Source organism: Anarrhichthys ocellatus, unplaced genomic scaffold (genome assembly GCF_004355925.1).
Source record: "Anarrhichthys ocellatus isolate YVR2014 unplaced genomic scaffold, GSC_Weel_1.0 scaffold58, whole genome shotgun sequence".
Classification (NCBI taxonomy): Eukaryota; Metazoa; Chordata; class Actinopteri; order Perciformes; family Anarhichadidae; genus Anarrhichthys; species Anarrhichthys ocellatus.
Window position 1 is genome coordinate 2,105,339 of NW_022280088.1, and position 24,608 is coordinate 2,129,946.

Sequence of the window (24,608 nt, forward strand, 5' to 3'; positions counted from 1 at the left end):
ATTAGAGCAACAACTTACTATCATTTTTATTATCAATTCATCTCGTGATTAATTTCTTCATTAATTGTTTGGTATAAGAAACATCAGAAAATAGTGAGAAAAAGGGGATTCATAATTTCTGGACTTATTCAAATGTTGGACCAACTTTAGAGGCTGGAACCAGAACATGTTTGACAATTTTACTTTAAACATTACATTTAATTAATTTAATGAATTACTAAAATTGTGCGAGACCAACTTTCTGTCAGTCAGCCGATTGTTCCAGCTCTAACTGTGTCACAGGAATAACATGCCACGGTTTACTTGTAAAAAGCAGTCATTACTTATGATGTACTATTCTATCTGTTATTCTGTTTCAGACTGAACACGGCCTTACATTTGGTGAAGTTTACAACTCGAAAAACAAACTCAAGGACTTGAATCTTCAAAGCCAATGCCACATGTTCGTGACTTGCAGAACATTGACTTTGTCCCAGCTCTGGCTGTGGTTGTATTAAGAGAGAGTTGTCATTAAAAGAGGTTGATAATATTTATACTTTTTAAGGAAATGTGTATTTAACTTTGCATGTTCAATGTATTCAGTCAAAAACAACATGCAATCAAAACTGAAGCTCAGTCACTTTATATCTTCAGGAGGAGTCATAAACTAAATTCAGTTTCTGCAGCCTCATACAGGGCTTTCATAATGACTTGGACAGGAAATGAAAACAACACACACGCTTTGAGTAATTTTGCCATGTCACACACTCTCGTGTGACTGAATGACCGTTGAATTTAGTGTACTTCACTGTCCAAATCCAAACGCATACTTTGGAGAAGTTATTAAACTTGGCAACAAAATCAATAGCGCAAGTTCAACTATGACAGTATCCCGGAATCCATCCCAGCCAATCAGAGACCGCCTGCCCTCGCGTCACACCAATCAGCTGTGGAAGGGGCGGGAAACCCAGGCTGTTGCTAGGGTATGTCCCTGATGACTTTTGCCCTCAAGCCAATCAAATAGCACCCCACCGTTTGCAGCCTGCTCATAGGCTAAGACATACCTCGAGAACCCACCCACAGGCTTTTCTCATTGGGCGAGCGTGCGTTCACTCACTTCCCTGAGTTTTAGTTTAGGTGCTGTTGATACTGTAGTTTGGAGTGACCAAGACTCAGAACTGAATATAGCAGCGCTCGTACATCGTCCTGTACAAACAGTTTGACAATTTCAATTCCAGTACTTCATGACTTCTACATCTGTGTCAAAAGATATTTTCTATTTCTAATAACAAGCCGACAACAAGATGGAACTTAATTCTCTTTTAATTCTGCTGGAGGCTGCAGAGTACTTGGAAAGAAGAGACAGAGGTATTTCAAGCTAAAACTGACAACTTGACAGGATTTCGAGGCTCGTGATTATTTTGTGAATGGAGCATTAGGACGGCAGCAATGCTTAATCTTCTATCTTATGTAAAGTTTTAACGTGCTGTGCCATAGTGCAGGTATGATGTCACTCTACAGACAATGGGACGGTGGGAGGGACGGGACTGGACCTAGTAGCCTATATGCTAGAAAAAGAGCAGCTCTATGTTATTATTTAAAGTAGGTAATGTATTTGTGAACTGTGTCTGCAATGTGTCTAATACTAGCTCACGTGTTGTATACTCAGAATGCAGTGTGTCCTCGGATTATCTCTCTTCGGAAATGAGTAAACAAGAGTGACATTGAGAATATGAACCAGTATCATAATTACAGAGACACATAGATGATCATGTCACGTGGATTGCTTCACAATATATATATACACCTTGCTGAAGGCTATATAGCACGATATTGATCTATTGGAAGCGATAACGTTGACGATCGATCACGTTTTGTTCCTCTATTGATATTTCATGTTTCCCCGAATGGCTCATTGACAGCTTTTTTTTTATTTATTATTATTTATTCTTGCAGACACCACAGTAAATTAACATGCTATGTGTTTTGTTTTGCTCAATAGAGGCAGAACACGGTTATGCGTCGGTTTTACCGTACAGCAGCGACTTTTCCAGTAAGAAAACGAAAGCCTCGCCAATTTCCAGAAAATCTCAGAACAATAGGTAAATATGTCAGTCTTGCTTTTTGTATTTGTTTACTGTAAGTCCCAACGTGTAAAAACACACGCACACACACACACACACACACACACACACACACACACACACACACACACGTAGTTTGGCTGTTTTCATGCACACTGCCTTCTCTCTGCTGCTGCCTGGGCTGGGCTTTCTGTTTTGGTCTCTCCAATAAACACTGCCACGCGTACACTGTCAACTCTGCTGCTCCCACTCTTTCTCTTTTTCACATACACACACACACACACACACACACACACACACACACACACACACACCCTCCCTCCCTCCCTCCCCGTGCTGAGAGACAACACACACATGCACATAACCTTTCATTTTTGCACGACTGTCGTGCTTTTTCACCTGTGCCTTTTTTTTTTCATGTGGTTGGTGTGTTTTGTATGTGTGTGTGTCTGATGTTAAATGAAAGTCCTTTACCCCCCTGGTAGTACCCCCCCCCCCCCCCAGTCCAATCCCATTCCCATACTGCGACAGCCTGCAGCTAATATAGGCCTTGCTGCTAGGCCATACAATCACACAGAATAACATTACATAAGTGAATACATTGAAGTTTCAGTTTCGGTTCAACCTTGATTTGTTGCTCTGTTTTAGACCAGTTGGACAGCTGGTTAAAGGTCATTTCAACCTCAGCAAGTTAAAATGTAATTCTCCTCTTTGTGATTAAAAGGCCTGTTCAGTAGGAAGGTTGCTAACAGTGCTGTTATCCTGTACTGTTGTCATTATTGGTTAATCTGCAAATTATTTATTGATTAACTGATTCATTTTTTAACAGTTAAAATGTCACAGAAGAGTTAAAAATGCACAACGTAATATTGAAATCCCTTGTTTTTCTTTCCAACAATCAATCCAAAAGCCAAATATATTAAGTCTACTATCACATTTGATTTAATTGATTATCAAAATAGTTGACGTTTTATTTCCTTATGATCGACTGATCCTATCAGCTCTAGTCGCTAACAAGATTTCCGTTGATTTATGGCCCTAACTTGGGGACCTTTACGTCCTAGGCTACATGCAAAATAAAATGTTGCAGTGTTATTTGGCCAAGTGTGCAACAGTGAAATCTTTCATCTGCTAACAATTTGTAGTAAATGTGTTTTTTGGTGAAACTCTCCAGAGACATTTGCGTGATGTGCCCTTGTCAGTGCCGTTTTATTCCCAGGAACACTATCACATGAAGATAAAAAAACGTTCCTGTTGGCTAATATTAGTTTAGGGAAGCATAGTGAGCCTGGTTTCCTCACTAGTGAGCGTCAGAGTTACATCATATTGCGTACAGAATATGAACCTGTGGAGCCACAATTGTAATTGCACTCCCTTTGTACATTTAAAAGTAATCTTTCTATATTTGTCATAGCAGTCTCATCCACATTCCATTGACACAGTCTCAGACATAGTAACACCATTGTTTACGTGTGTGTGGGTGGGTGTGTACGGGGATGTGGCAGGTGGGTGTGGTGGCTGAAACACACACCTCCTGTGACAAACACCAGTGCACCAAGCTTCATGCACCAGACCTGCTTTTCCCTCTTTTGCACTGTGGGCCAATTCCCCAATTCCCTTTACACTCTCTTGCTGTTTGTTTTAGCATCGACAGGATGCAGGGGGTAGTGAAGTAAAAACATGTTTGAACTTATTTTCAGTGAAACAGAAGCAGGCTGTTTGTTAAAAAGCACAAAGCTTGGCTTTGTAGAACTAAAAACTGTTAGGTTTGATATTAGGACCAAATCGTCACCAATCGCATGTTTTGCAATGATGCAATATTTAGGGCATGTGAAAAAAAACAAAAAAAAACGGTTGGGAGTCTATTTCTGCACACAGAAAGAAAAAAAAAACCTGGTGGAGTTTCCTTGTTTTTACTCGTAGACTGAATAGTCTTAAGGTGCTCCTACGATGATCTTTGTCAGTTTTCCATCCCATTTAAAAAAGGGAGATACAAGGCTAATGTGTAGGCCTTTGATCACCAGGGCCCAGTTCATACCATGGGAGCACAGAGTCCTTTGCATGCCACACCATTCTTTTACATAACATGTAAAGGTGTGTGTGTTGACCTGCTGTTATTACAGGTCTGCGTGCATTCCCTTCCTTTGAAAGCTGCTGTATTATTTCCTGGTCATGCCCTGTGCTTTGTCTGGGACATTTCCCCCAATTTGTGTAGGTTTGAACAGCACAACTTCCTCCATGATGTCGGCCTTTTTGGATCAGGTTTATTAGCAGCAGTGAAACGTCTGGTCCTCCTTATGAGAGGATTTTTTTTGGGCAGGTGCCACATTATCGCAGCTCGCACGGTCAACTGTAACCCCTTTTTTGGTGCCTCGGCCTCCCACAGCTGTGGGAACCACTGCTTTCGCGAGCACAAGGGCTCTCAAACAGCGGAAAAATCTGAAAAGGCTTGTTGTCAGTCTGGCCCTTTTGTTGTTGCTGTTTTTGTTTTGTTTTTACTGCCGCGGTATCCATGACGGCCTCGTGGACAGAGGGCCTGTTTCAGACGGGCTGCAGTGCCCTCGCAGCACATCGCGACAGGGGCCCTCCTCGGAATAACCCGCACACTGAGGAATTCTGCAGCGTCTCCGCCTCCAGACGTCTGAGTGTGTTTTTATCCACGCTGCTTTTCAGCCAGAGTGCAGCAACAACAGCAGTGCGTGCATGCTGTTTGAGAGCGGGGCGAGGGGGGGGGGGGGGGGGGGGGGGTGTCTCTCTCTCTCAGGGTCATTTTGGCGCTCTGCTGCACACTCTCTGACAGACGTCACACAGACATGGAAAAAGATTTTGAAAAACTCCACTCCCATTTTTTTCACACTTGTCATGGACGTCTATTCCCAGAATGTGTGATCAAGCCTTTGCGTTACTTGCTTGAGGCCTATTTTGGAGTATTATTATTATTATTATTATTATATTCTATGTCTTCGGTAAAACTTAAAGCAACTCAAGCATTCAAAAGCCCTAAAGAAACACGTGAGCAGAAAGGAATCCACACCATTCTTTGCTGTCTTGACACATTTTTCCTTAGAATGCTTCTCACATCTGCTGTTAACTCTGCATTTCTTCCATTCATCTTGCTTTCATTTGTCTTACAGTTAGATAAAAACTGTTGGTAACCATGCCTCTCAATTTGGGACTGTTCATTGCATCGCATCCTAACTCTCTTGTCATGTGATTTGAGCGCGTGTAGTATTTTGCCAGTGCTTTGACGCCCCTCTGTCTCTTTCGTCCTCACAGATCGTCGCACAACGAGCTGGAGAAACACAGGTAAGATCACACCTGAGACCCTTTGGCCTACCACATCTCGTCCCGTTTCTTTGATTTGCGTGTGCATGCTTTTGCTGAGCACCCTTGAGCTCCTATAACATACTAAGCGAAGGCATGCTGGCTGCAGGTAAACGTCAAGATATTTTCCTCTCAGTAAAAAGCACCCGATTGGATCGGAGGTCATCTTCAATGAGATTCCATCAATTAATTCCTCATGTCTGGAAATGGATAATGAGCTCATTTCAAAGAGCAAATTCACGTCGATTAGATCGGTCTCCGCTTCACGGATGAAACTCGTTACCTTGTATGGAAAGGGAATCCTGTCAGTAATGTGATAATCCTAGCCCAGGCTGATGCTGTGAACGGAGGCGGGGTGAATCTAGATCTCGCCTGTCATTTCTCCAAATTAAGAGGCGCCACAGACGGCAAACACACACACGGTTATCCCGCTCTACTACCCCCAGCATGCATCTCGCTCCACCTTTTTCTTTTCCTCCCCGAGGGGTACAGCGCTCAGCTCGCGGTGATGTGATATCTGCGCTCATTAAAGGCACAGACAGTCTGTTTTCTGCTCTGTTTTGACTTCACAGATCCAAAGGGGGTTCTTGTCAGGAAGCAAAACTCCTCTTTGATACAACAAAGCCTAGCTGCTGTAGGGAAGATGGTTGGTGGAAGAAGCAAAACTTTTTTTGGTGTGCTTTGTTTTTCTTTTTTCGCATCAAGGTCATCCCAAGCGGATTCTTAGAAAAAAAGAACTGCCTGCTAGAGCGGATTTACAAAACAGCTGATGTGACTATCAGCATGTGAGCTGAGGCTGAGATGGGTGTGTGTGTTGGGCTGCATGTGCGTGACACGCTGTCACCCACGCTGAGGGATTGGGGTTTGCCAGTCACATGTCTGGGAGTGAGTAATGGATGTGTGCACTGTAGACGAGAGAAACGAGTTCAGACATATTCCTCCCTGACCTGGGAGGCAGAGAAGGCCCCGGCTGATCACAAAGCAGGTGTTAAGACACAACAGTTACCTCATGTCCGACGACGGGTGTGGTCGCTTACCAACGAAGTGACCATGTCAAACTGACAAACGCAAGTGCCGGTAAAGTGTTCCATCATCGGTTTACTCACTTCCCTTGTCGTCACTGTGGCCACAAGTTTCTAAAAAAGATGTTTTTTTTTTTTTTTACATCATGTGCAGCATCTTGACTGTAGAACATGTGCGTTCTCTTAGTTATTCACTGATGTTTTGTCTCTCATGTCAGGGCTTAAATACATTTAATTATGTTGAAATACTCCTTAATGACAGAAGATGCATTAGATCATATTTAAAAGTACTTTCCTGCCATTGTCTTTCTCTCCGTCCCTCCCCAGGAAAAAAGTTCCGTCCACTTATTTGTAATGACGTGCCCTGCAGTGACGAGGTATCATTGTGATCCTCTTCAAATTACACGGTCATTACTCCCAACGTACAGGCGTTAAAGGTTGAGGCTGTGACATCAAGCTGAAGCAAAGTCATCTACAGTGCATGTGTATGTAGTGCTGAGATTATTAACGAGAAACAGGAAATTTATCGGTAACAATTTTGATACTTGTGTAAGTCATTTATCAGGCAAAAGAGACAAACTTTGTCTGGTTTCTGCAGATTTTCCTCAGTTTTGATTCCCGTTTATTGAATATCTTTCGGTTTTGGGCTATTGACCCAACCAAACAAGCACTTTGAAGGCATGAGAATGTACAATGTGCCTTTTTCGACTTTTTCTTACAGCCAAGCGATCGGTTGTCTCAAACGAGTGTAACTAAAAAGCCAAAATGTTTTCAGTTCCCAACCCTTTATGGGTATTCTCAAAGGAATGATCCAACATTTCAGTGTCCTCGCTTGATCTGTTTTGGTTTGTCTTCTGATAAATCAGAAGACAAACCAAAAGTCTTCTGGCTGTCTTCCAGCTGTCAGGATCAACCAGTTTAATGAGTGTGTGTGTGTGACCAGTTGGCGCATCCACTCAGAGCTACACACCTGTTTAATCTGTAGCAATCCCAGTATCGTTTCCAAAAACTCGACCTCCCTCACGCCCTCAGACACCACACCAGGGAGGTGCTGCTGTTTGAGCCCTGACTCACTGTCTTTGTTTGGTCATGTGCCGGTGCGTTAGGTTTACGCGGGCGCAGCACAGAGCCCTCCTTGTACTTTATGTTCTTGCGGTAGGCAAAGTGACCGATAAACGTCTGCTTTTGACACGGGAGGCATTGACTGCATGTATTGTGAAAAAGTGCAAATATTTGTGCGGGACCTCGGGAACTACTTTTAAGTCATCTGTCCATTTTATGCCAGTGTCGGTGTCCAGTGTGGCAACTTATAAATATGTTTTTGTCTACTTTTTTTCTTTCTTTCTTCCATTTCCTGCGGACGACAGGCTCACTGGCTGCTGCTCAGCGATGAATGCATGCGAGGTGTCTCTTACGAAACTGAGTGCTTGCCGTGGCAGCCATTCAAGAGGCACCCTGCATATATTTGTGTCCCGCTATCAGAGTGAGACGTCTGGGTGGGTGCCAGCTGCGTCCCGCAGGGTCGACCGTCTCGACACAACCTGCTTATCTGCTGCAGCCGGAGTGCAGCCGTGACAGCTCTGTATAGACCTTCTCGAGGGTGACTCTGCTGCTCTCTCTCTCTCTCTCTCTCTCTCTCTCTCGTCAGTGCACAGGCCAGAGCTGCAGAGCATCGTCGTGACATTTCTGTGAAACCGAATGCTTCAGTGTGGTTGCTCTCCGCTGGCATTGCTTCCTTCCCATTTCTGACTTCAACCGCTCTTGATCACGCCTTTGACAACTCGTCCGTGCCGCAAGTCTCCTTTTCTAGACATGCCAACAAATTGTGAAACTACAGATGTTTTGTTTTCCCACACATCACCTGTTTACAGGAAATCCAGCCACGTAATGCCGCTATGGTGTGGTTGTGATGCTTCCCTCAGTTGAAAACAACACATTTACATCTCTATTTTTACCTTTGCAGACAAAGGCACCGTCTGTGGCTGATTTCAACAAACAGTATTCACTTACAATATATATCGCACTGAGCTAATGTACAGCAACTGTGTGGCACCTATTAAACTTAGCTCTAAATTAACATGCACTTCATGGACACAGGAGCAAGCCCTCAGTTTGTCATGGTCTAATCTTCTCTCTAATTAAATTTACTCTCCCGGTGTCTTCTACTCCCAGCTGTGATGAATGACTTATTTGGCTTTGAGGAACTCTTTCCCCTCGAGTGGAGCTCCTGTGTGTGTGTGTGTGTGTGTGTGTGTGTGTGTGTAGGCCTCACTGAGCCGTTTGAGTTATGGCGGTGTGTCGGCGGGAGGGAGAGCCGTCCCACAGCCCTGTTAGTTACTTCACCTCCTTGCCTTCTACTCTTTGTCTCCTTCTTTCTCCAGAGACCACATCTGGTTTCTCTGTTATGTTTTTTTAAAAAGTGTTTGAGTCAGCAGAAACCTGAGGCAGCAAGGACGAGAAAGGCAGCGCTCCCTTCTCACAGAGGGCCTTTATCACTCTTTGCTGGCCCTCCTGCCAAAACTCATCCGTGCCCGTTTCTCCTTTTTTTTGAGGTATAAATCTTCTTCTGTGACAGTGAGTTTATGTAGAAGATGGCAGGCTTTTGCTCGGCCTGTTGATCTGCATTTCAACGTGGATTGCAGAATGCACAGCGATTGTGAATACAGTTGAAGTTAAGGTCATAATATGTTAACATCCTGCCTTTTTAACAATGTATAATTTCTTTTGAGTTAAAAAGCAGCTACATAAACAAAGTGGACCACTTCATTCCTTCCAGTTTGGGTTTTGGTGTGTAATTCATATACTCACATGATTGCATGTGGCTTTCGTACTTAACTTCCTCAAATGTGACACTGTCAGTTACATTCCTCATGTGAGTGCGGTAACCTGGAGTCATTAGGTCTGCGTGAGCAGCTAATAACCCAGAGTAATGACTGATGTACTGTACGTGGTCGAATCATTAAGGCACATGTAGACCATAGCACGTACAGTATATTCAACGTGACTAGGTGTGCAGTTTCTACATGTCGATTTATACGAAGACGTAAATATATGTAGGACTGCAACTAACAATGAGTGTCACTATTGATCTGGTCTGCTGATTATTGATTGATTATTTGTTTTGTCAGAAATCGTCTATCAAAACATCCCAGGGCAAGGGAACATCTTTGAACATGATTATTTGATTATCAAAATAGTTAGAGATTTAAGATTTTACAGAATTATATTTTTTATCTAATCGTTTCAGCTTTAAATACATGCATTTTGTGACAGATGTACTTTCGTAGATTAAATAACCAGACTGGAATGTCTGGGTCTCGCTAATCTATTAAATAAAAATGTTATCAGTATGAATTATTGATTCCATCACAATATAAAGAGATATATTGAAGGGATATCTTCGTTGGTATAAACCGAAAGGCAAATCTCAGACAGTTGACGCATCTCGTTCCTCTCTCTAGATGCATTTTGTCATATTACCCAACCTTACGACAGACTGGGTTCATCCAAAATTGTTCTACATTTACTGACGCAAGAGGACATAGCTGTGTGACATGTCTCGGTTGTTACCGTTGTGAGGCTGGTTGGGACAAAGAATAAGAAACGAGCTACAGGTCACATGTGGAATCTCTCCACCCAGAGGTCACCGGGCGTCGAGGCGCTCTCTGAGCCGTCAGGTCAAGCCCGGCTGCACATGCCGTTTACTATCTGTTGACGATGGCGCGTTTGGCCTGTGCGTGACCTGTACAGGCTTCTTTTGCACACCGACACAGGAATTTGAGTTTGTGAACGTGAGCGTTGTGGACCGACGATTAAGGTCGAGAACGTCCCCGCTCCCTCTCAGGCGTCGTTGCTGCAGGGAGCACAGCGTTTCTGTGTCAGTAAAAGCAGCTTGATGCTCGTAAAAGCGACAGCTAAAGGATGCACTTTAACAAGGTGTGGGCCTAGCTTTGGGGTTTCAAGGGCAAACAAAACCAACAACAACAACAAGAAGCAATTAAAGAAAGAAGTGAAAAGGAGGAGAGTGAGTTGACTGAACCATTCATGGTTTTGGTCCCGGGCCCTTGTACGAGAGGAGACCGAAGACATTCTTGAGCGTTGCCAGAGAGAGGGACAGGAGGCAGCGTAGGATGTGGCTGCTTTGTGTGTCGAGCAGGCGACCTGGAATTCAGGTCAGCAGAGTGTGCACACATGTGCTGGAATGTAGTTAAGTAACAGAGTCGGTTTAAGCAGGGGGGGTTGATGGGGGTCACGAAACTTGCAGGCTGAGTATTACTAGAATGCTCTGCATCCGCATTGGGCTTGTTGTTTCTTCCGGCAAACAGGGAGTCACAAGCGAATATTTGTTTGATTGATACATTTATAGAGTGGTTTAGGGCTGCAGGCAGTCTGTTATTCATCAATCTCTTTTCTACTCCCCTTTATTCTCTCTAGTTTTCTTCTTTTACGTTCAACAACAGCAGCGTGTAAGCTTTTTGTGACTCCCGGAACGACTCCTTGCATTGTGACTTCCTGTTGTCGTATTTGAAAGGTACCAATAGACTTTAATTCACAAGGAAAAAAAAGTCTCCAATAAGCGTGATGTTGTGTGATAGAAATGTCTTCTTCTCCGTTTGTTATCTCACTCATCTTGTGGCCTCTTTTAGTTGGGCCCAGAGCCTGAAACAGGACCCCGCCCCACTGTTCTACCACCCCCTCACAGAAGTAAACAGACAAACTTTTACAGTAAACATGGACACTGCGATCGTCTCTCGTGCCACTAGATCCCTGCGTGTCGATCATTGACGAGGGTTCATTATAAAACGTGTCAGGGGAATGTGTTCATTGAGCTCGCCGAACTTGTCTCTGCTAGTCCGTCCCAACACTTGCGGATGTGGTTTTCAATGCACGCAATGGAAGGCAATTAATGTCCAGGTCTGTCATTTGACGTTGTGTTGAAATGATTCAGAGATGCTCAGGGAACTTCTTCTTTAATACGACCCCCCCCCCCTCTCTCTCTTTTCGCTCACACGCTCTCCTCTTCAAACCATATTTGACATCTGTTTTTCTCTTAACACTAGTGTAAGCTGGCTGTGCCGAGGAAGGGATTTTGTAATGATCCACGCTCCCACAGGGGATCGTTTCAGTACAAGAAAAAAAAAGTCAAATGAATCTAATTACAAGGCATTCCCGAGCACGCCCGGTGGATATTTCAGTTTGGTGGAAATACTACTACAACGCGTGAACAGCGATCTGCCTCATTCTGCAGCTTCCTGTTGTTTAATCACCAGTAAAGCATGCTGAGCTCTTTTTCTTCAGAGCAATGCTCCACAAGTAGTGGAGCAATCAGGCCCCTCCCTCCGTCTGCGCTGCTGTTGTGGTGCGTTCGAGTTTCTGTTTGCTGCTTGCGTGCGAGAGCAGAGTCATGTGAGAGCGAGCTCCAGGTTCCTGCCACCAGGAGAAATGTGTTTACGGGGGACTTGTATCCGTCTGTGTCTCCCTGCAGTTGTCACTGCACACAGTTGGCGGGTGTGGCATCCTCCATGACAGAAAACAAATACAGCTCGACCCGGACGACTGACATTTCACATCAGGGTGATGAAAGCCTCTCGTGTCTCCCTGCGTGTCTCTCTTCTCGCTGACGTGGGCAGAGTGGCGAATCCACTGGCTGCTTTGTTAAAGAGTCTGATCTCTTTTAAATGTAGTCGTGTTCCGGGCAGAGCTGTACGGTGACAGGGGAGACGGATGACGGGTGTTTGTCGGCCGAGACCTTGAGTAGGGTCCCTCATCACCTCAACAATCCCTCCATCTGACCTCATACTCCCCAGGAACCTGCCAGCTAGATGTGCAGCCACTTCACTGGCACCCCCAAATTCCACCACGGCAACAGTAGTGATCCTTACTCACGCAACGCTGCCCCACGTGTCCCTTCACATAACAGAGCCTACTTTGTATCTTAAGGTTAAAGGTAGCACACCCAAAATGTTGGTAATAATCCCTGATTAAAGGAAAACTGCACACCATGGCGTACAGTAGATCAGACTTCTTCTTTAGTAATGATGTGTCTCCATATTTGTATTACTGAAAAGAGAGATGGCCAAAACTATAAGAATGAATTGTAATGATATTAATTCATTCTTAAAGCCTTTGAAAACACCGTTTAGATCCACGTTATGTTGGAGATGTCAAACGACAAACCCTCCAAATGCACACATTGCATTTTGAGACCAAATGATTGCATTATTGCGCGGACAAGATAAGCCGACAAAGCAGGAAATTCTTCATGCTGGTGTCTTGTGGGCTCAAGTCAAAACAACACCAGAGGCCCGGTATCGCATTTTCTTTTCTTTAAACCCAACAGGGAACAAACCGAGTCAGCTCTGGCAGTGAGAGGAAACATTGCAGTGGTGTTCCTGATGACCTCTGACCTTAGCTTAGTGGGGTTTGGCTCCTTGCCAGGCAAGCCACTCGGTCCTGTGCGTATGGGTTAGAGGAATGCGCTGGGCCGCAGCGAGTTCATTAAACAGTGCAGTGAGTGAGGGGTGAAGGCCCGTTGTTTGCACTGGTGTGCCTTCTCAAGCCCTGCAGCTAATGTACCCTAATGTACAGACCTCCAGTCCCAGAGCCCTGGACACCGCTGTCACCAGGACTGTGTCTGAGAAGCAGGATATCTGTATGTGGACAGTGTGAAAACCGGTCAGGGTCACTTCCTTTCTGTGGTGCAGCACACATAAATATCCTTCATAATGCATCCATCAGACATAAAAACAGGCTGCTGCAGATACACTGCTCCCTTTTACTTCAGCAGCAAAAAAGGGAGCATAGCGCGAACAGATCTGTGAGAAAAGCATGGTCAATATTCGGTAAACTGTTTAAATAGCTCGTTCCAGTTTTTAGCAGCGCGCAGCTTTCTGAGCAAACGCTCCTTTTTTTTTTTTTTCTTCTTCTCCTCTGCCTTTGCTTTGTTTTGGCACTGAGCCTCTGGATGGGGAGGGAAGAGGAGGGAGAGGGAAGGTCAGAGATCAGACAGAAACCATCCCGTGGTTATCTACACGTGAGAACGGTCAGGTGGTCATTTCCCTGCAGACGTGACTTACTAATAAATCTCCAGCTGCAGGATGTTTTTGCAATTTTCATTTTCAGCAAAGTCACGAAAACCTTTAAGAGCTACAATGCTTCTGTTACACCGTAATAACGTATTATTTTCAGTATTATATTCAGTATTGTTGTTGTTTTTTTTGCTTTAAAAACACTTCCAAATGAGAGTGTTTTAATTTAAAAAACATCCCATGAATATTGTGTCCATCGGACATAGAAACCGTGACTTTCACACAATGTTTGAACTCGTTGACACACACAAGTACAAACTCTCATATGACACCACATCAACAGTCTCACATTGTGACACTCTTCATGACTGAATACATCAAAGGCCGCACTATTTTCAAGCCAGACAAACTGGAAAATTTGATTGAGCCAGGCTGTGCAAAATGTCAGCTCTCCTTCACCGACACAACATTCACGTTCATCTTATGCCACACTTTGCGTGGCTGTTCTGATAAACATAGCGTGACCGGGGCTTGGTTTAGGAATAACAAACGTGAGCGAGGGAGCGTCCCCACCAACAAGCAAGAAAAACAGCAAGTGTGTCTCGTGGCAGGGGAACATATGCATCTGGGTAGGAGCTGTCAGGGACACACTGCCAGGTTAACCCAGGTCCCGTCTTATTGATATGCATCAGGAACAGAACATAGGGCAACTAGTCAGACCTGTAAATACATTCTCATTATTGCACCTTTTAAAGAAATAGTTTGAATAGTTCCAAGTTTGATTGGTCATGTCAGCCCAGACACATCTCCACACATTCAGGTGGTGAAAGTGCATCTGTGCACATTCCTTACATCTGCATGCCAGGTAAAATATGTTGCGAGCCTACAGGTGGGGCCTGTGATACATTTTTTTTTTTCAGTAAAAATAGGTTTTCTTTGGGGGGAGGTGGGTAGTAGTCAGGCAGAGCATTCAGGGAACGCCTTGTTTTTGTTTTTCATTGCTAGAGAGGGGGGGGGGGGGCAAGCTGGTGGCCCGTTGGCTCAAGTTACCCGCTGGATGATGTGTGTGGAGCGCTGCCTGGTGCAGCTGAGCACACTGCACTCAAAGAGCCCCCTTTTTTTTTTTTTTACCCAAGAGAAAGTCACTCACTAGCTCGGATCCCGCTCCCTTCCAAAAAAACACCCCCCCTCCCCTCTGCTGCAGACCCCCAGCTCCTTCCTGCCCGCTTCCCCTGGCCGCAGTCCAACTGCTTCATGTGGCTCGACTGGGGCAGGTTGGAGGCTGGGCCCCTGCCCCATGTCCTCAGAAGACACTTGTTTTCCAGTGGGATGAGGGTGTGTTGTTGGTGTTGGCGCAGGGTGGAGTGGAGGGGTTCAGGGGATGGAGGGGGGGGGGCGCCCCCTGGGAGTAAAGGAAATAAAAGAACGAGAGCACTTTCACACGCCCTTTTTCTGGGGAACGCCTGTATGCACCTGTAGAGAGGTAGAGATGGTTTCAAGGGCACTTTGCTAATCCTTTTTTAATATATTTAAATCAGGTGCTTTTTTGTAGCTACAATCCCAAAAAAAACAAACGGATGCAACTATCATTCATGATTTTGGATTATTTTGTTTAGCCCCCAAGACTCTCTTGTAGCCCACAGGTCACCTCTGGCTGACCTCTCAATGAAATTACGACACTAGTAAAAAGGTCTTATTTTATGTGAAAAACACAGGCGACGCCCTTCCTGAAAAAAAACAGGGGAAAGACTATGTGTGTGTGTGTGTGTGTGTGTGTGTGTGTGTGTGTGTGTGTGTGTGTGTGTAGAGAGTGTGTTCTCCTGTGTGCTCGGCTCTGCAGCCAGCCCGAGAGAGCTTCATTTCTCTGATTAGGTTTATTGGTCGCAGTATTGGCCAGTGGAGACCTTGCATTGTTGGAGTTTGTTTACCGTTCGGACAGAGTTAGCCAAAGGAACGAGAGAAAAGGGGGGAAGGCTAGATCAGAACAAAGAAACGGTTCATGGACTAGCATGACTAATGGAGGATTGAAAGGCCTTCATGAGGAAAATTTGAATGAACCAAGGACAGACATGGGAGGTAATCTGCTGATTTAAAAAAAAAAAAAAAATATATATATACAATATCCTCACAAAGTCAGTCAATGTCCACACAGACATTAACTCGGCCTTGTCGTCAATAACGCTGAATTAAACATCCAAACTGCTGCATCCAGTGAGCTGTTTACTCGTGGATCCAGGGTTGTTGGCCTGAAGGGCTTTGGCAGGGATGCAGGGTTTTCCGGGGCCACGGTTTGTGTCTTGAGTTCAACCGACAGAGCGATCAGAACAGATGAGATACTTCTCATGGCCGTCACTTTGGTCAATAATGATTTTTTTTTTTTGCCCTCGGTGACTGTGGCTCTAAGGTCTCTTCCCGCAGCTCTAGGGTTCAGCAGGTTGTCCATTTGGTGGATCCATACGAAGCATAGGTGGACAAAGGTGATGCATCACTAGACGGTGTGCAGTTATATTGAGGTCAGTTTGTTGCACTGAGGACAAAAACATTCTGCAAAAACATCAGTATCAGTGAGTGCAAGGCGAGATTGTTTTCGTGAATACACCACCACACTGAAGCGACCAAATTTAGTCACACAGGCAGGCAAAAGCCAACAGGGTTCGATAAGTATAATACACATTTTCTAAAAACAGGAAAGTCTCTCAGCTGAGGCCCCGTTTGGCTCTTTGAATATGTGTCACGTGTGGGTGTCTTGCGAAAAACAGCTCTTGTTGATGAGGAAAGAGGTAAATGTTAAGGCAGTTGCATGAACTGTCTGCGTGATATGAAATGAAAAAAAGTGTTTTGTAAGTATAACATTATGTGACATTTCCTTTCTCATGCTGGGAGGATGTCCTCTCGGGGATTCAAACTGGTTACTTTGAGCCTCTGCAAGCTTTGAACATGTGTAACGGGCGAGACTCTGCGCTCCCTTCAGCCGTTTGAACGTGCAACGTCACGCGGTCAATCCCAAAGTCACAACCGAAACCGACCGTGTAGTATTCAAGTCGTTGCTTTGGTGCGTTTCCCAGCACAGGAGAAGAACACGACAGTCACAGTACGGGAGGAACAGTATCTGTTTCTGCCCTTCAGGGACTTAAATGCTTTGTCAGAGTGTTGGTGTAGTAGCTGCCCACTCACTTTCCTGCCGGTGGATGTCTGCTGACTCACCCTGTGCTTGTGTTGTTTGCAGACGTGCCAAACTTCGGCTGTACTTGGAGCAGTTGAAGAAGTTGGTGCCTTTGGGTCCAGACAGCACGAGACACACCACACTGAGCTTGCTGAAAAGGGCCAGGATGCACATCAAGGTATTAAAAAAAAAGAATAAAAACAAAAATAATGAATCATTTAGCCTTCTTTCGACAGATAATTGACAAAAACTTTGACAACGGTTTGGTATTTGTCGAGCTAAAAAAGGCTGTTTGCTGGTTCCACCGTGTGTTTTTATCACAGTAAATTGAGCTTTGGGTTTGGTTTTCCTCCCCCGCACTCTTTAAGTGTTATATTGTTTTTCTAATCTTTCCATCAGAGCAGCTCAGAGACTGTAAGTAAATAAAAAATGCTCCCATGACTAAAAGGAAAACTGATTAGTCATCAAAGTGGATTATACGGGACATTTGGTGGCTGATCTTTAGATATGTGAAAGGACATAACTGGATGTTGATTTGTTTAAGGACAGCCCCTCCTCCACAGTTCATTTAACTGTTGCACGCAAGATGCTTGAAGAACAGTCTGCAGCAGGAGGTCTTAAAAATACACCAGTGCTGGCAGAATATGGTTTGATTCTTACCATTGCCATGCAGAGGATGAACTGTGCATCTAAGTACAGTTTAGGACACGCTCTACTGATCTTGCTGTTTACAAGCAGCAAACACTGTGGTTGGTAGAAAAATCCAGACGTGGCGAGTTTTAACCCTTCATTTCCTGTTTACCGTGCACGTCCTCTCTGCTCAGACGATCTGCGATGATTCTCGGCAGTGTTGCGTCTTCCCGTAACACAAGGTGCTGCGTGTAATCAACTTTCACATGCAAACTAGTGCAAAATCTAATCCCGGGTCGAGTAAAACTTTTACAAGAGTTTATGTTGACTTTCTAACCTCACGCAGTCATAAAGCCACTTGCTGATTGTTGTTGTTAAATTCTCTCCTTTGAAAGTTTGGCAGAGAGACAGAAAACACTGGTTTCATAAGCGTCATAACAGCAGTTACAGCCTCTGCATGATATGGCATGAATCCATATTCTTGCAAACACACACTGTATCCAATATCAAGAATAAATATACGGCAAATAATACGGCGATCACAATCGGAAGTTATCTTCTACTGAAGCGTTTGCCTTAGCAACAGAATGGCCTACATAAGTAATTGAGACCACCAGCGAGAACATTGGCTATTTTTTAAATAGTTATTATAATGCCTGTCATCATAGACATACATACACGAAAGGTCACAGTCACATTTCTTTGTCTACTACTTTTGTGTTCCTTCACAATAAGTTTTCCCATTGCAAGGTACCGCAAACCGTATTACGAGGGAAAGAAAAAAAATGGTCCCGAAAAGAAATTTCCTGCAGTGACCTTTCAGGAATTATTTGAATGGTGCAACAAAAAAAAAAAAAAAAGTTTACCGGGTATACAGTAAAAAAAGAGAGTAAAAGATGGAGATGTTTGCGCCCAGTGAGCATTATCATTGATTCTTGGCATTTATGGGGCTCTGCAGAAGCTGGAGGAGCAGGACAAGAAGGCTTTAACCACGAAGGAGCATCTTCAGAGAGAGCACCGCTACCTCAAACGCCGCCTGGAGCAGCTTTCCGTGTCCGGATCCGTTGAGCGCATCCGCACCGACAGCCTGGGCTCCACCGTCTCCACCGACTCTGAGCAAGGTACGCTGGCTTTGAAAAGTCAACCAGCAGCACTACAACAGGGATCAACTCACCATAAAACCTTGTTCGTCCCAAATCTGGACAATCACCTTGTCCACTGGTAAACTCTGAGCCACATTTTCTGACATGTGGTCTATCGAGTCATGGTGCAGGTTGTAGGAGCTCAACCAATTTGTCACGTTTCATCCGCCGAAATGACAAAAATATAAAAAGGTAATCTGCTCCCCTCTGAGGTAAGGGGGGGGGGTCACTTTATGTTTACAACGGGTGCAACCCGATGAATGACTTCTAGGAGAGACTGAAAATGTGTGCCGTCATCCCAATATTAAAATGATTCATCGTGTTACCGCTCTCTTTAATGGTCGTACAGACCCGCTAGAAACACATTTTCCTCTCAATGTGGTATGATCTAGTTCTATTCAAGCATAACCCGAGTTTAAAGGTGCAGTCTGCTGCTCACCGGTGTCACAGACTCCCCTGAAATGCTTAGTTTGGACTGCTAGAGTATGCTTGTTAATCCTGGATGAGGTAAACACACATGCAGTTGTTTATCAATGGACGGGGATTAGCTGCAGGAGCACAAAGATCTGCCTGTTTGCTCAGAGATTTAACGGCTGCCTAAATCTGGGTTTAATCCACAGGCGCTGCAGGCTCCCTAATAAATATGCCCACAGTTGGGTGGAAATAAACAGTTTCCCCTCACTTCTTCTGTTTGTGAACAGCGCCGAAAATAACCAAAGCGTATTTTCTCTCTTTTTTTTTTGCGTGCAGAGGTGGACATCGAGGGCATGGAGTTCACTCCTGGAGAGGCGGACAGCGTGGACAGCATCAGCGACGGTGAGGAGGAGGAGGAGGAGGACCACTACAGCCTCCAGAGCAGCTCCAGCGACACCAGCTACACAGCCACACATTCCCACAGACTGCAGCCGCACCACTGTTAGACAGCGCGCGGCCATCCATCTCCCAACCAGCTTCTTCGACCAGGCTTCCTTCCCCTCACCTTTCCCCTCCTCGACCATTTGCAATCGCAGACGCCGCCCGCTCCCCACATCAGACCGGTCCACAACGGTGGCACACCCTGAACATCTTCCTCCTTTCCCGGCCCCGGCTCTCCAGGAAGTCCATGGGGCTGAAATGCCACTCAAGCCTTCCTGACCCCTCCCCCCCTGACCACTGACCCTACCTCACCCTACTGTATCCTGCCTGAACCTGCCCCTCCAGACACGCCCTGCCCTCCCACTGTCCTCCCAACCCCCTACTTAGTGTTGCCGCAGGCTCATAGAGAGCAGAGCAGAGTTTGTGGTTTTAATGGGGACTTCTGTAGTGCGGTGGACAGCTTTGACTTGTTAATCCGGATGTGTGCGTTCATGTTTGTGTGTGTGTGTTTGCAAGAGAGAAAGAACAAGCGAGGGAGTTTAAGAGAGGTCAAAAACAAAACATAAGCTTCATGTCTTCTCCACGAGGCAACAATACGCAGGCGAGGCTTAGCACCAAGTTTGCGAAGTAAAAGCACTTCTGCTTGTTCTGCAATATTTGCAACATTGGAAGTCTTTTACATCAGACAGTATCTTCCCTTTACACAATACGATTTACAGGAGTAGCTATTGCAGAAGTCCTGCACTTTCCTCGAAACATTTGACTGCTTAAAAATAATGGACGATTTCAGGAATATTTTGATATTTGGGGAAATATATTTATTCGCTTTTGCCGTTTCCAGCCTTGGATGTTCTAACCGACCTGTAGCTTCACATTTAGCAGGCTCACAGTTGGTGGTGGTATCGGTCTTCTCATCGAACTCTTGGCAGGGAAGCAAATGTGCTTTTTTCTCAAAACATTAAACCAATTTTTTGAAAATCGTTCCACTTTTTAGGATGTGCTTCTGCAGCTGCGTGACCTAAAACAGGACTTTTTCAGCGGCTACTTCTGTACACAAAGTCAGACCTTCATTACCAACTGTGGCCGATTTTTGGCCAAAGACAAAGTGAAAAAGTTCCAGAGTAGCAGAGAAGAAAGAATGTAGTATATAGATGTACAGTTACTGTCCAAACCCACTCGTCTCCCTCTGGTTGGGTTGCCTAACCACTACTCCACACTACTGACCACTACACTATACCACCCTATGGTGTGGATGGACTACTATGTCAATTGAAAAAAAAAAAGGAGTTGCCTCATAACTAAAAACTCTCTTCCTTAAAGATTGATTCAAATCTTCTGATTCTTTCTCAGTAGCGAATTGATGTAGCAAAAAATACGAGAGGCGGGTGCTTCCTCTGAGTGTTTAAAATGATTGTGGTGGACCATGAGGTTTCCTTTACCTTCTCACCCTGTAGATGGGCCAGTGAGTGCTTTCGGAGGGCAGACCTTCAGAAAAAGGGGCAGCTCTCCTTTTTCCTTTTCACTAATGGATCCCTCTTTTGGCTCACAAGGCGTTCTCCCAGAATTTGCATTTCTCTACAGCTTTGTTACTTTTTCAAGCAGTGTTCGTGTGTGTGTCTGGATTTTTTGTTGTTGTTTTTTTTTTGTCCTGATTAGCAAGTCAAAGTTGTAAATGTGGAGAAAAAAAAGAAAAAAGAAAAAAAAAAGGACCAGCTCTAATGATTTGTACTCTATAGAGGCGTTCATTTTAGCTAACTCAGCAAACTAATCACATTCAGTTAAACTTTTCATTTCTATATCGAGACTAACAATCATATTTTCTCTCTGCCATCTGTTACTTATTTCTGGAGCTTCTGGGCACTGCTGAAGACCAACGTAGAGGACATTTCTTCTCTAACTCGTCTTTAACTTACACGCAATAATCACTATTGACGGAGGAGTCGCTTCTGTTGCTCTCTGACTATTTAATAATCATTAGGACCTCAGTCTCTGGCAGTCTTTAGAGCTTGGCGTCCCGACACTTAAAAAAAAATCAAAAAAGGGCCAGTCCACCATGGCAGGTCTGACCAAAAAAACTACAAAAGACTCAAGAACACAAAAAAGTTGCATACAAAAGAAGCTATTCGTCACTTAAAGTGATATTAGCCAGTGTAGTCTATATTTCTTGTATTAAATTTTGTATTATATTTTCCTAAATGTTCTCTTGAAAAGACAAAAACAGCGAGTATATCTATCTATGTATAAGTATAAATATATATATGAGAGACAGACAGACATGAGGTCAGGCTTGTTGAAGGGAGAGTGGGGGCAGGGGAGCTGATACACTGGCCCCTCTCCCTTGGGTGACTCTCCTGCTGTCATTCTGTGCCTTGGTGAGCCTATGACCTCCCTTCCTCTTCCTCCTCCTCTTCCTCCCACCTCCTCGCCCTCGGCCCCTACTCAGGTCACACTCCCCTCCCCTCCTCTTAATCGCATCCTCCCTCTTCTTCTTCTTCTTCTTCTTCTCTGGCGGGCTGAAACCTTTGATTTCAACCCTTACCATGCCAAAACACTTCCATGAGCAATGGAGCACTTGAAGAGAAGACCTCATTATAAAATACATTAAAAAAAAGCCCCTTTGGTCTCTACTGAGCAGCCGCCGCTGTTGTTGTTGTGCACCCTGTCCAGGCACTCCCCACCCTCTTGACGCCCGATCATCTGCCACAGAAAAGTAAAAGAAACCACACACTGGTAAACTCCCATGGCAGCTTCCAGTCGCCCCGAATGGTCACCAACAGGGTTCAAAACTTCTGGGCTTGAAGCGTGTTGATCTTTTCTTTTTTTTGTTTTGTTCGTCATTTTACTATTATTGTATGCTGACTATGTGTTTGTTTTAAATGGAGTCACTGGGATAGGAGCGATAAAAGAATAATCCAATCAATGGCAGCTTAAAGGTGTGATCCTCCGCGCTCCCAGTGGTCCGTCCCAAAAGTAGTTTTACCCATTGATCAGAGGACCTCGTGAGACACGGCAATATTACCATCTTGTGCTTTCGGAGGGAGGGTGGGCGGGCAGGGTGTTAAAGACAAGCAGGTGGTTTTGCTTTTTTACTTTGTGGTGCATTTGTTTTTGGTGACCTCCTATCTGCACTCTCTCTATACACTGCAGGAGGACAAACAAAAAAAAGAAAAACAAACTTTTTTTTGGAAAAGCTGTTTTCTATTTTTCATCAAGAGTTTACATTAAATGTCAAAGGATTTGTACATGACTGTATCAGAAATGTCCTTTTTCAGTTTGACGGTCAAATGAACAACATAGCAAACCATAATGGCATAAAGTTATTCTCTTGCACAGAACCTCCCAGCAGAAAAGTGACACAGCGAATGGGATGAGGGCCACATATGAGATTACAATTATTCATTGAAAAGAATGTACATAGCACACACTTATAATGGCTTTGAGCAGATGACTGGGCGCGTCAACATTTTGTTTGAATGCTGGATGCATAGTGTTTATGGAAAATCTTTTGATGACGTGCCTTGGAAAAAGTCCGAAAAAAGCAGAGATTGTAGAAATGTATGAAGACTGTTAAATCAGGAACAGCTGCTCGTGTTTTTTAAGCCCTTGGAGAGGCGAGAGAAGATGTTGCAGCCTTCTTCATCATTGCCGAAAAAGGTAAACAGTCACGTCAAGTACGTCTTCATTGAAGTCCTATTGAGATTAGAGTGTAATTTAAGTCATCGTCAGAGCAAGCACAGACAAGATTTGAGACTTGCTTCCGTGTTGCTGTTGCACAAAGATTTACTTTGGTGCGTTGGGGTTTTTCTAAGAGCACAAAAGCACAGTGTGATATATGGGGAGGTCAGCAGACGGAGAGAGGAAAAGACAAGGTGGGATGAAGTCGCGGGTGAAGCACAGACCGAAGGACCGTCTGCACAGAGAGCAGGGTCACAGCAGAGAAGTTTCAGAAGAAATCAGAAACATAGAAGACACCATCCTAAGCCTGCTGACTAACGGTGCTTATGTAAAAACCAACACAATGACTTCCATGAAATGTTATTCCTGCCAAATAGTCACTTTCAACCCTTCCATGCTGAATGATATGCGATTCCAGACAAGTAGCTTTAACTACGTGTATGCTTTAGGTCAGCATCCCGCTTTCCAGATCCCCGGGCTTTATGGCTTTTCTCCTTATTTTGCATCTTCATAGTGGTTCATCTTATTAAACCCACAGGAGCCTCGAGGCTGTAGAGGAGGGCGAGTTTGGGCCGACGTACTGTGCAGAGTAGGGAGAGTTCTGTGCCAGAGACCTGTGAATATGTTCCTTTTTAGCGGATGCGTGATATGCATTCAGAAGATGTTAAATAAGTTCCTTTTTGTTTTGTTTTGTGTGCGAGTGTATGTACATGACTACCTAGTGCTGGCTGCATTTTAGCAAACACTTGAAGGTATTGTGTATTCTCTCATTGTAATATAATTAAAATGTTTTATACATAAAGTTGCTGCAGCCTCATCATTGCCTGGTAAATGATTTATAACACACTGTATGTATGTATGACACTTACTGTGGGTGGGAAACGGAAAACCAGCAGCAGGAATATGCAGATACAGATGTGAACAGGCTTCCTGTGAGGTTTGTGCAGCTGTGAAACTGATCTGTAGAACAGAATATTAACTAGTTTTTTTAAAGGTCAGAGTTCACTTTTTAACTGGTGAACAACAACAAAGAGGCAAAATTAACTTAATAACTTAAGACATTGTATGAAGGCTCAGTTTGACAATGAGCCAACACAATATTACATTTCACATGTATTCTGTTCTTACATATCTTACTACCTGGTAGAAATAAATCGCAATATATAAACGATATCACAAATGCTTTATGCTAAATGTCAATTTCCGAACTATAACTCGGAAGTCTTCTTGGAGCAGAAGAATCCAGACAATTCCATCTAAGAAGGGATGCAATGACTCAAATCTTTACAATAATATATCATCTTTATCGCTACTCGAGCTTCAAATCAACAGTCGAAACAATCTAATCTAAAAACATGTTCACTAACGCACCTCAGTCACATGGTCATACAGGTACAGAGTAAATCGGAGCACAGAGATGTGAAAACTTTGCTCAATCGGACTTCCCCCCCCAAAAACGTCACTTTTGATTATCAAAGCTTCAGTGCAGGTCGCTCTGGCGGTGACGAACCAGTAGCATTTATACAAAAGTTTTTATTAATGTGCGCAACATGACAGAATGTATTGTGTGACGACAACAGTACCACACACTGAATGATGATCCGTTTGAAAGTGGAAAAAATGTCAAACAAGGAAGAAATCATTAAGATATTGAACATAAGACGACAATAATAGTATAGCAGTATAGTTATGTTTATATATACTGT

At 44.2% G+C, this 24,608-nt stretch overlaps 1 protein-coding gene across 2 annotated transcripts; it reads left to right on the forward strand.

Annotated features, from left to right (window-relative positions):
* Positions 1 to 1,115: 1,115 nt before the first annotated feature.
* On the forward strand, positions 1,116 to 23,704 carry mxd4 (MAX dimerization protein 4). 2 transcript variants are annotated; one of them, XM_031871417.1, is made up of 6 exons: positions 1,116 to 1,347; positions 1,982 to 2,081; positions 5,340 to 5,369; positions 16,664 to 16,778; positions 18,189 to 18,351; positions 19,123 to 19,302. In XM_031871417.1, the coding sequence occupies exons 1-6, from the start codon at positions 1,284 to 1,286 to the stop codon at positions 19,290 to 19,292; spliced, it is 642 nt and encodes a 213-aa protein (XP_031727277.1). In that variant the 5' UTR covers positions 1,116 to 1,283; the 3' UTR covers positions 19,293 to 19,302. The 2 variants fall into 2 exon arrangements, with proteins under 2 accessions (XP_031727277.1, XP_031727276.1); XM_031871416.1 differs by lacking the exon at positions 18,189 to 18,351 and having other exon boundaries at positions 19,123 to 23,704.
* Positions 23,705 to 24,608: the final 904 nt, after the last annotated feature.